The following is an 11,297-nucleotide window of genomic DNA, read 5'->3' as shown; positions in this document are numbered from 1 at the left end:
CGGAACTATGTGATTCGCTCCGTTTTGTTATTTCTTTTTCAACTTGTAACCTCAACAGACACCTGGTTCAACTTGTAACCTCAAACAGTAACACCTGGTTCAACTTCAACAGTAACTGGTTACTGACCAACAGTACACCTGTTCAACTTGTAACCTCAACAGTACACCTGGTTCAACTTGTAACCTCAACCAGTTAACACCTGGTTCAACTTGTAACCTCAAAACAAGTACACCTGGTTCAACTTGTAACCCAGACACCTGTTGTCAACTTTTGTAACCCCTCAGTACACCTGGTTCAACTTGTAACCTCAACACGTCCAGACACAACTGACCCGTTCAAAACAGTCACTGGTCAATAACCTCAAACAGTACACCTGGTTCAACTTGTAACCTCAACAGTACACCTGGTTCAACTTGTAACTCAACAGACTAACACCTGGATGTTCAACTAACTGTTCTGTAACCTCAACAGTACACCTGGTTCAACTTGTAACCTCAACAGTACAAACCTGGTTCAACTTGTAACCCCAGACACCTGGTTAACTCAACTTGGTAACTCACATACACTGTGTACACCTGGTTCAACTTGTCCAAACCGTCAAACACAGTACACCTGTTCAACTTGTACAGTCCTTCAACAGTACACCTGGTTCAAACTTGTAACCTCAACAGTACACCTGGTTCAACTTGTAACCCCAGACACCTGGTTCAACTCAATGAGGGCTTGATTAGTTGGTGAATGTGAATCAGGTGAGTTTGTACAGGGATACAATATAAATGTTCTGTTGGGGTCCTGGAGGACTGTGTATGGTTGTTCAGTGGTTAGTGTGTGTTTACCCTCTCTCCAGGTCGTATTCAGTGTGTGTCTGTGTGTGTTTAACCCTCTCATCCAGGTCGTATTCGGTGCTGTGTCTGTGTGTGTTACCCTCTCATCCAGGTCGTATTCGGTGTGTCTGGGTGTGTTTACCCTCTCATCCAGGTCGTATTCGGTGTGTCTGTGTGTGTTTACCCTCTCATCCAGGTCGTATTCAGTGTGTCTGTGTGTGTTTACCCCTCATCCAGGTCGTATTCAGGTGTCTGTGTGTGTTTACCCTCTCATCCAGGTCGTATTCAGTGGTGTCTGTGTGTGTTTACCCTCTCATCCAGGTCTGATTCAGTGTGTCTGTGTGTGTGTTTACCCTCTCATCCAGGTCGTATTCAGTGTGGTCTGTGTGTGTTTAACCTCTCATCCAGGTCGTATTCGGTGTGTCTGTGTGTGTTAACCCTCTCATCCAGGTCGTATTCGGTGTGTCTGTGTGTGTGTCTGTGTGTGGTTTAACCCTCTCATCTAGGTCGTATTCGGTGGTCTGTGTGTGTGTCTGTTGTGTTAACCCTCTCATCCAGGTCGTATTCGGTGGTGTCTGTTTGTTCTGTGTGTTGTTTACTCTCATCCAGTCGTATTCAGTGGTGTGTGTGTGTGTGTGTGGTGTTCATGTGTGTGTTAACCCTCTCATCCAGGTCGTATTCGTGTGTGTCTGTTTGTTCCTGTGTTGTTACCCTCTCATCCAGGTCGTATTCAGTGTGTGTGTGTGTCCTGTGGGTGTTTACCCTCTCATCCAGGTCGTATTCAGTGTGTGTGTGTTCCTGTGGGTGTTTACCCTCTCATCCAGGTCATCTTCGCTGTCGTACAGGTCCTGGCTCTGTGTCTCCCACATGTACTCCACATGGATCTGACTTTGAACTTCCCACTCTGGGCCAGCTCTAGCTAAAACACACACACACACACACACACACACACACACACACACAACCACACACACACACACACACCACACACACACACACACACACACACACACACACACACACACACACACACACACCACACACACACACACAGGAACAAAAACACACACAGGAACAAAACACACACACACAGGAACAAAACACACACAGGTCAGCTACAAATCCATATTTTGCTCAGATTACAAACATAGCATAGCTAGTCAAGTCATTGCCTCTACCAGTACCTTTAAATACTCAAGTATCACCCAGAAATAAAATAGTATATTCAAGCCTTGGACAACTGTTAAAACCACTGAAACATTAGTGCTAGAAACCAGAACCAAATCTTACATGTGCTGGCCAGTGACTTAATTATGCTAACATTTATGTTAAAGTGCAATTCCACCACTTCTCAACCTCATTGTCAATCATCTCCAGCACAATGCCAGTGTCTACATATGTGAAAACGGCGCTTAAAAAAATATAAAGTTAAAAAGGTCTACCCGATGACATCATCTAAAGTTAAAACTTTTTTAAAACAATGTTTTCAAACAGAAAATACCCCTCTGTCTAGAAAATCACTGTTTTCTTACTTTAAATATTACCTGCGATGTCACAGAAGCATTTATTTATTTATTTACTTTATTTTAATTTATTTTTTACCACAGATCATAGAAACACGCTGTTTTCACATATGTAGACGTCTGGGATATGTGACCTGAGAGATGGTGAATATGTAGACACTGGTGATGGTGCTGGAGATGGTGAATATGTAGACACTGGTATGGTGCTGGAGATGGTGAATATGTAGACTCTGGTATGGTGCTGGAGATGGTGAATATGTAGACTCTGGTATGGTGCTGGAGATGGGTGAATATGTAGACTCTGGTATGGTGCTGGAGATGGTGAATATGTAGACTCTGGTATGGTGCTGGAGATGGTGAATATGTAGACACTGGTATGGTGCTGGAGATGGTGAATATGTAGACACTGGTATGGTGCTGGAGATGGTGAATATGTAGACTCTGTATGGTGCTGGAGATGGTGAATATGTAGACATGGTATGGTGCTGGAGATGTGAAGTATGTAGACACTGGTAATGGTGCTGGAGATGGTGAATATGTAGGGACACTGGTATGGTGCTGGAGATGGTGAATATGTAGACTCTGGTATGGTGCTGGAGATGGTGAATATGTAGACTACTGGTTATGGTGCTGGAGATGGTGAATATGTAGACTCTGGTATGGTGCTGGAGAATGGTGAATATGTAGACTCTGGTATTGGCTGGGAATGGTGAATAGTTAGACTCTGGTATGGTGCTGATGGTGAATATTAGACACTGGTATGTGCTGGAGATGGTGAATATGTAGACACTGGTATGTGCTGGAGATGGTGAATATGTAACCTGGTATGGTGCTGGAGATGGTGAATATGTAGACACTGCGTATGGTGCTGGAGATGGTGAATATGTAGACACTGGTATGTGCTGGAGATGGTGAATATGTAGACACTGGTATGGTGGCTGGAGATGGTGAATATGTAGACTCATGGTATGGTGCTGGAGATGGTGAATATGTAGACTCTGGGTATGGTGCTGGAGGATGCGTGAATATGTAGACACTGGTATGGTGCTGGAGATGGTGAATATGTAGACTCTGGTATGGTGCTGGTGAATATGTAGACTCTGGTATGGTGCTGGAGATGGTGAATATGTAGACACTGGTATGGTGCTGGAGATGGTGAATATGTAGACTCTGGTATGGTGCTGGTGAATATGTAGACTCTGGTATGGTGCTGGAGATGGTGAATATGTAACACTGGTATGGTGCTGGAGATGGTGAATATGTAGACCATGGTTATCTGGTATGGTGCTGGAGATGGTGAATATGTAGACTCTGGTATGGTGCTGGAGATGGTGAATATGTAGACACTGGTATGGTGCTGGAGATGGTGAATATGTAGACACTGGTATGGTGCTGGAGATGGTGAATATGAGGTTGAAAAGTGGCGGAGTTGCCCTTTAACAGTCTGTCACGAAACAGTATTGAAACAACAACTCAGGTTACTTGACTTATCACTGTTTTAACAGCAAATAATGGATATGGTTTTCCAGTAAAACACAACCAGAAGGAAATGAACACTTTCTTTCATTATGGACTTTACTATGACAATTCAGCACCTCTCCGTAATCAGAGACAGTGAGCATGTTATCTATTGTTCCATAAAGGATAGGAAGACAGGAAATTGAACGGGGTCAAAGCAGGTTTAGCAGYGGAAAACAGGGAGCCAGAAGGAACATAAAGGCTGTATTTGCACTGAGAGTTGACTGTAAAGTCAGGGTCAGTCAGTCCCTTTCTTGGCAAGAGCTCTCAAACTACGCAGATGACTATCAGTAAAGACATTGATACGCAAATTTATTGATTTAGTGTTTCGCCAATTTGTTGTTTATGACGACGATTAACTAATTCAACTAATCATATCTTCTTCGTTGTGTTTTATATTGTAAGATATCGCATTTTATGCTCGTTTCTGCTTAAGTACCAAGATGTTGAAATAAACCTAAACCCAGTCAGTCATGTCTTACCAGTTCCACACACTGGGAGTGCTGCAGTCTCCTGGCGATGTCCAGGGCCGTCTCTCCGGATGAGTTCACTGGATGACGAGAGAGAGAGAGAGAGACCAGTTAAGTCTCTAACTGTGGTATCCCTATTGAACCCAGCTTACAAGCACTAAAGGCACTGTGTGTACATACTGTATATATACTGTAGGTGTGTACATACTGTAGGTATATATATATACTGTAGGTGTGTATATACTGTAGGTATATATATATACTGTAGGTGTGTATATACTGTAGGTGTATATATACTGTAGGTGTACTGTATATATACTGTAGGTGTGTACATACTGTAGGTGTGTATATACTGTAGGTGTGTGTGTATAGGTGTGTATATACTGTAGGTGTGTATATACTGTAGGTGTGTGTGTAGGTGTGTACCATGTACCTGTGTGGAGGACAGCCTTTCCTTTGAGCAGCAGTTTGAGGCACTCTGTTTTGTGGTGCTGGGCGCTGTAATGTAGAGCAGTGTTCCCCTCTAGAGTCCTCTTCTCCAGACAGACACTGTTAAGTGGCGACAGACAGTTGGAGTCAATGTGATGTACATGTATGTCTCCGGGGGCTGGTGTAGCTAAGACAGTACTAAAGGTCAATGCTGGTGACAGAGAATGTGTCCCAAAATGGCACCCTATTCCCTACGTTGTACAGRCGTGGCCAAAAGTTTTGAGAATGACACAAATATWAATTTTCACAAAGTCTGCTGCCTCAGTTTGTATGATGGCAATTTGCATATACTCCAGAATGTTATGAAGAGTGATCAGATGAATTGAAATTAACTGCAAAGTCCCTCTTTTCCATGCAAATGAACTGAATCCCCCGCAGCGGGTCGTCCCCATATGGTTGTTAATTAGCTAATGGAGGAAGGCTCCATTAAAACTTACATTCTGGGATTTGAAGAACCAACAAAACATGAAGCTGATCATTGAACAGATTGCACAGATCTGAAGACTGCTACTTAACATGCCTCCAATGGCTTGATTCATCTGGGCTGTGGCTGGCCTTCTTCTCTCACAAGACTAACTGTGGGTTATGATCTCAAAATAGACCGCTCAATTCTTCTACCTTGTAATGTTGTTAAATTCGCTGTGTGTGTGGTGTCGCAATGAAATTGTGTGTGAGTGGGATTGTGTAGTAAGTTAGAAGTCCCAGAAACTGTATTAGTAACCACTCCCTTCTCTCTCTGCTAATCACACTCAATCTATCCCTTCTCATTTTACACCCTCTCTCTCCTCTCCTCTCTGTTAAAAGGTTATGTGTCCTCTCTTCTCTCTCCTTCTCTTTTCGTTTCTTTAATCAAATTCACCGTCTGTTGCTTCCTAAGGGATGTATTGTAATAGTACTGTTCCTTGCACACATTTTGATCTGTCGGTGTGTTGCTGTTTTGTGTGTTGTGGTGGGGGGTGTGTGTGGTTGTGTGTGTGTGTGCTTGTGTGTGTGTGTGTGTGTGTGTGTGTGTGTGGTGTGTGTGTGTGTTGTGTGTGTGTGTGTGTGTGTGTGTGTGTTGGCAGGTATGGTTTATTATTTCAGGCTTGTTGGGTCAGAGCTCATGTCTCCAGAGAGCTAAGGGGAACACTCCATAGTTCGTACTGGATTCATCACACACCACCCACACACACACACCACACACACACACGCACACACCACACACACACACACACACACACACACACACACACACACACACACACACACACACACCACCACATACACCACACACACACAAATTAACACACACACAAAATACACATGCACACACACACACACACACACACACACACACAGATAAATACACATTCACACACATACAACACAATACATACATACATACACACACACACACACACACAACAACACACACACACACACACACACACACACACACACACACACAACACCACACCCCACACACACACCACCACACACCACACATATACACACAACACACATCAATACCACATTCACCACGCTACACACACTCATTGGTGTACCTAATGCGCTTTCTTCTGTCTTCTAGCATCTGAGAGAGACAGCTCTTCATTGGTTGTGAGACTGGAGGAGAGGAGCTCTCTATCCCTGGTGGACTTCCTCATACGAACAGGTGTTCGAGCGCCCCCTAACGCCTGACTCTCAATAACGCCTGACCTCTCAATAACACGCTGACCCCTCAATAACACCCGACCTCTCCAATAACCCTGACCCCTCAATTAACGCCTGACTCTCAATAACACCTGACCTCTCAATAAACACCTGACCTCTCAATAACGCCTGTGACCTCTCAATAAACGCCTGACCTCTCAATAACACCAGACCCCTCAATAACGCCAGACCTCTCAATAACACCTGGACCTCTCAATAACACCAGACCCCTCATAATCGCCTGACCTTCTCAATAACACCTGACCTTCTCAATAACACCAGACCCTCAATAACGCCCAGACCCTCAATAACGCCTGACTCGCAATAACACTGACCTCTCAATAACACCAGGACCCCTCAATAACACCAGACCCCTCAATAACGCCTGACCCCTCAATAACGGCCAGACCCAATAACCACCTGACCTCTCAATAACACCAGACCTCTCAAGAACACCAGACCCCTCAATAACACCAGACCCCTTCAATAACACAGACCCTCAATAACACCAGACCTTCTCAATTAACACCAGACCCCTCAATAACAACCAGACCCCTCAATAACGCCTGGACCCCTCAATAACGCAACCCCTCATAACGGCAGACCCCTCAATAACGCCTTGACCCCTCATAACGCCTGACCCCCTCAATAACGCCTCTGACCCTCTCAAAACGCTCAGACCCCTCAATTAACGCCAGGACCCCTCAATAACACCAGACCCCTCAATAACACCGACCCTTCAATAACGCCTTGACCTTTCTGCAATTAACGCTGACCTCTCAATAACGCCAGACCGCTCAATAACGCAGGACCTCTCAATAACGCCACGAACCTTCTAAATAACGGCCAGACCCCTCAATAAACGCCTGACCTCTCAATAACGCCCAGACCCCTCATAACGCCTGAACCCCTCAATAAACGCCTGACCCCTCAATACGCCAGGACCCCTCAATAACGCCGACCCCTTCAAATTACACCCAAGACCCCTTCAATTAACACCAGGACCCCTCAATAACGCCTGACCTCTCAATAACGCTCACCTCTCAATAACGCCTGACCTCTCAAGAACGCCAGACCTTCTCAATAACGCCAGACCTTCAAAACGCACCAGGACCCCTCAATAACGCCTGCACCTGCTCAATTAACGCCAGACCCCTCAATTAACGCCTGACCTCTCCAATAACGGCCAGACCTCTCAATAACGCCAGACCTCTCAATAACACCTGACCCAATAACACCTGAACCTCTCAATAACCACCTGACCCTCAATAACGCCTGACCCCTCAATAACCCCAGACCCCTCAATAACCCTGACCTCTCAATAACACCTGCACCTCTTCAATAACGCCAGACCCCTCAATACACCAGACTCCCTCAATAACGCCTGACCCCTCAATAACACCAGACCCCTCAATAACGCTGACCTCTCAAATAACGCCTGACCTCTCAATAACACCAGACCCCTCAATAACACCAGACCCTCAATAACGCCTGACCTCTCAATAACACCAGACTTCAATAACACCAGACCCTCAATAACGCCTGACCCCTCAATAACGCCTGACCCCTCAATAACGGCCTGACCCCTCAATAACGCCTGACCTCTCAATGTAACGTTGACCTCTCAATAACGCCAGACCCCTCAATAACACCAGAACCCTCAATAACACCAGACCCTCAATAAACGCCAGACCCCTCAATAACGCCTGACCCCTCAATAACGGCCTGACCCCTCAATAACGCCTGACCCCTCAATAACGCCTGACCTCTCAATAACGCCTGACCTCTCAATAACGCCAGACCTCAATAACACCAGACCCCTCAATAAACGGGCTGAACCTAACCTCAATAACGCCAGCACCCCTCAATAACGCCTGACCCCTCAATAACGCCTGACCTCTCAATAACGCCTGACCTCTCAATAACGCCTGACCCCTCAATAACGCCAGACCCCTCAATGAACGCCTGACCTTCTTCTCAATAACGCCTGACCTCTCAATAACGCCTGACCCCCCTCAAATAACACCTGACCTCTCAATAACGCCAGACGTCTCAATAAACGCCTGACCCCTCAATAACACCTGAGCCTCTCAATTAACACCAGACCTTCTCAATAACGCCTGACCTCTCAATAACGCAGACCTTCCAATAACGCCAGACCTCTCAATAACGCCAAGACCTCTCAATAACGCCAGGACCCTCAATAACAACCTGACCTCTCATAACGCTACCTCTCAAATAACGCCAGACCTCTCAATAACGCCAGACCTCTCATAACGCCAGACCCCTCAATGAACGCCAGACCCTCAATAACGCCAGACCCTTCAATAACGCCTGACCTCTCAATAACCACCAGACCTCTCAATAAGTCACCAGAACTCTCAATCAACACCAGACCCTTCTAATAACACCGGACCCCTCCAATACACCAGACCCCTTTCAATAACACCAAGACCCTCTCCAATAACACCAGACCCCTCACTAACACCAGAACCTCAATAACACCAGACCTCAATAACACCAGACCCCTCAATTAATCACCAGACCTCAATAACACCAGACCCCTCAATAACACCAGGGGATCCCTCAATAACACCTGACCTCTCAATAACACCAAAACCTCAACTAACACCAGGACCCCTCAAAACACCCAGACCCCTCAATAACACCGACCCCTCAATAACACCAGACCTCAATAACACCGGACCCCTCCAATTAACACCAGGACCCCTCAATAACACCCCTTTCCTTGTGGGCACCCCAGCATCACCCCAGCATTCTTCCTCCTGAACACACCCAGCACTCCTTCCTCCTAAACACACCCCAGCACTCCTTCCTCTGAACACACCCCAACACTCCTTCCCCATGAACACACCCCAGCACTCCTTCCTCCTGAACAACACCCCAGCACTTCTTCCTCCTTGAATACACCCAGCACTCCTTCCTCCTGAACACACCCCAGCACCCCTTATCTGCCTGAACAACACCCCAGCCACTCCTTCCTCCCTGAACACACCCCAGCACTCCTTACTCCTGACACTACCCCAGCACCCCTTCCCTCCTGAACACACCCACACTGCCTTCCTCCTGAACACACCCCAGCACTCCTTCCTCCTGAAACACACCCCAACACTCCTTCCTCCTGAACACACCCCAACCTCCTTTCCTCTCTGAACACACCCCAAGCACTCCTTCCTCCTGAACACAACGCCAACACTCCTTCCTCCTGAACACACCCCAGCACTCCTTCTTCTAGCTTACACTGTCTGGGTCCCCAAATGGCTCCCTATTCCCTATTATAGTGTGCTACTCTTGACCAGGGCCTATAGTAGTTGTACTATGTATAGTCGTGCCAAAAAGTTTCTGAGAATGACACAAATATTAATTTCCACAAAGTTTGCTGCTTTCAGTGTCTTTAGATATTTTTGTCAGATGTTACTATGGAATACTGAAGATAATTACAAGCATTTCATAAGTGTCAAAGGCTTTTATGGACAATTACATGAAGTTGATGCAAAGAGGTCAATATTTGCAGTGTTTGACCCTTCTTGTTCAAGACCTCTGCAATCCGCACTGGCATCTGCTGTCAATAACTTCTTGGCCAACATCCTGACTGTATGGCAGCCCCAATCTTCTGCATAATCAATGCTTGGAGTTGACAAGGAATGTGGGTTTTGTTTGTCCACCCACCTCTTGAGGAATTCGACATCAAGTTCTTAATGGGATTAAGGTCTGGGTGGAGTTTTCCGGCCATGCGACCCAAAATATCGATGTTTTGTTCCCCGAGCCACTTTAGTTATTCACTTTTGCCTTTATAGCAAGGGCCGTCCGTCATGCTGGAAAAGGCATTGTTCGTCACCAAACTGTCCCTGGGATGGTGGAAGAAGTTGCTCTCGGAGGATGTGTGCGTACCATTCTTTATTCATGGCTGATGTCTTAGGCAAAATTGTAGTGAGCCACTCCCTTGGCTGAGAAGCAACCCCCACACTGAATGGTTCTCAGGATGCCTTTACTGTTGGCATGACACAGGCGACTGATGGTAGCGCTCACCTTGTCTTCTCCGGACAAGCTTTTTTCTGGGAACCCCCAAACATCGGAAAGGGGATTATCAGAGAAAATGACTTTACTCCAGTCCTCAGAGTCCATCCCTGTACCTTTTGCCAGAATATCAGTCTTCCCTGATGTTTTTCCTGGAGAGAAGTGGCTTCTTTGCTGCCTTTCTTGACACCCAGGCCAATCCTCCAAAGTCTTCGCCTCCCACTGTGCGTGGCAGATGCACTCACACCTTGCCTGCTGGGCATTCCTGAGCAAAGCTCTGCTAGTTGGTGGTGCCCCGATCCCGGCAGCTGAATCAACTTTAGGAACGGTCCTAGCGCTTGCTGGACCTTCTTGGGTGCCCTTGCAAGCCTTTCTTCACACAATATGAACCTCTCTCCTTGAAGTTCTTGATGATTCGATAAATGGTTTTGATTTAGGTGCAATGTTACTTGCAAACAATTATCCTTGCATGTTGAAGCCCTTTTTATGCAAAAGCCAATGATGACGGCACTGTGTTTCCTTGCAGGTAACCATTGTTGACAAAGGAAGAACAAGATTTCCAAGCCCACCCTGCTTTTTGAAGCTCTCCAGTCTGTTATTTCAAACTCAACAGGCATGACAGAGTGATTCTTCCAGCCTTGTCCTCGTTCAACACTCACACCTGCTGTTAACGGAGAATCACTGACATGATGTCAGCTGGTCCTTTTGTGGCAGGGCTGAAATTCAGTGGAAATTATTTTTT

The 11,297-nt window shown here is 46.1% G+C and overlaps 1 protein-coding gene across 1 annotated transcript in view; it reads right to left on the bottom strand.

The window, feature by feature from the left end:
• LOC111968391 (arf-GAP with SH3 domain, ANK repeat and PH domain-containing protein 3-like) overlaps window positions 1–11,297 on the bottom strand; it is a 78,335-nt gene that overhangs the window by 10,979 nt on the left and 56,059 nt on the right. The window contains exons 19-22 of the mRNA XM_070445066.1: window positions 6,370–6,391; window positions 4,770–4,934; window positions 4,349–4,416; window positions 1,722–1,744 (exon numbers count right to left, since the gene is read on the bottom strand). Of these exons, the coding sequence (XP_070301167.1) occupies window positions 1,722–1,744; window positions 4,349–4,416; window positions 4,770–4,934; window positions 6,370–6,391 (278 nt within the window). The remainder of the gene's footprint in view (window positions 1–1,721; window positions 1,745–4,348; window positions 4,417–4,769; window positions 4,935–6,369; window positions 6,392–11,297) is intronic.

Source organism: Salvelinus sp. IW2-2015, linkage group LG9 (assembly GCF_002910315.2).
Source record: "Salvelinus sp. IW2-2015 linkage group LG9, ASM291031v2, whole genome shotgun sequence".
In the NCBI taxonomy this organism is placed as follows: Eukaryota; Metazoa; Chordata; class Actinopteri; order Salmoniformes; family Salmonidae; genus Salvelinus; species Salvelinus sp. IW2-2015.
This window is presented reverse-complemented; position numbering and strand designations above follow the sequence as displayed.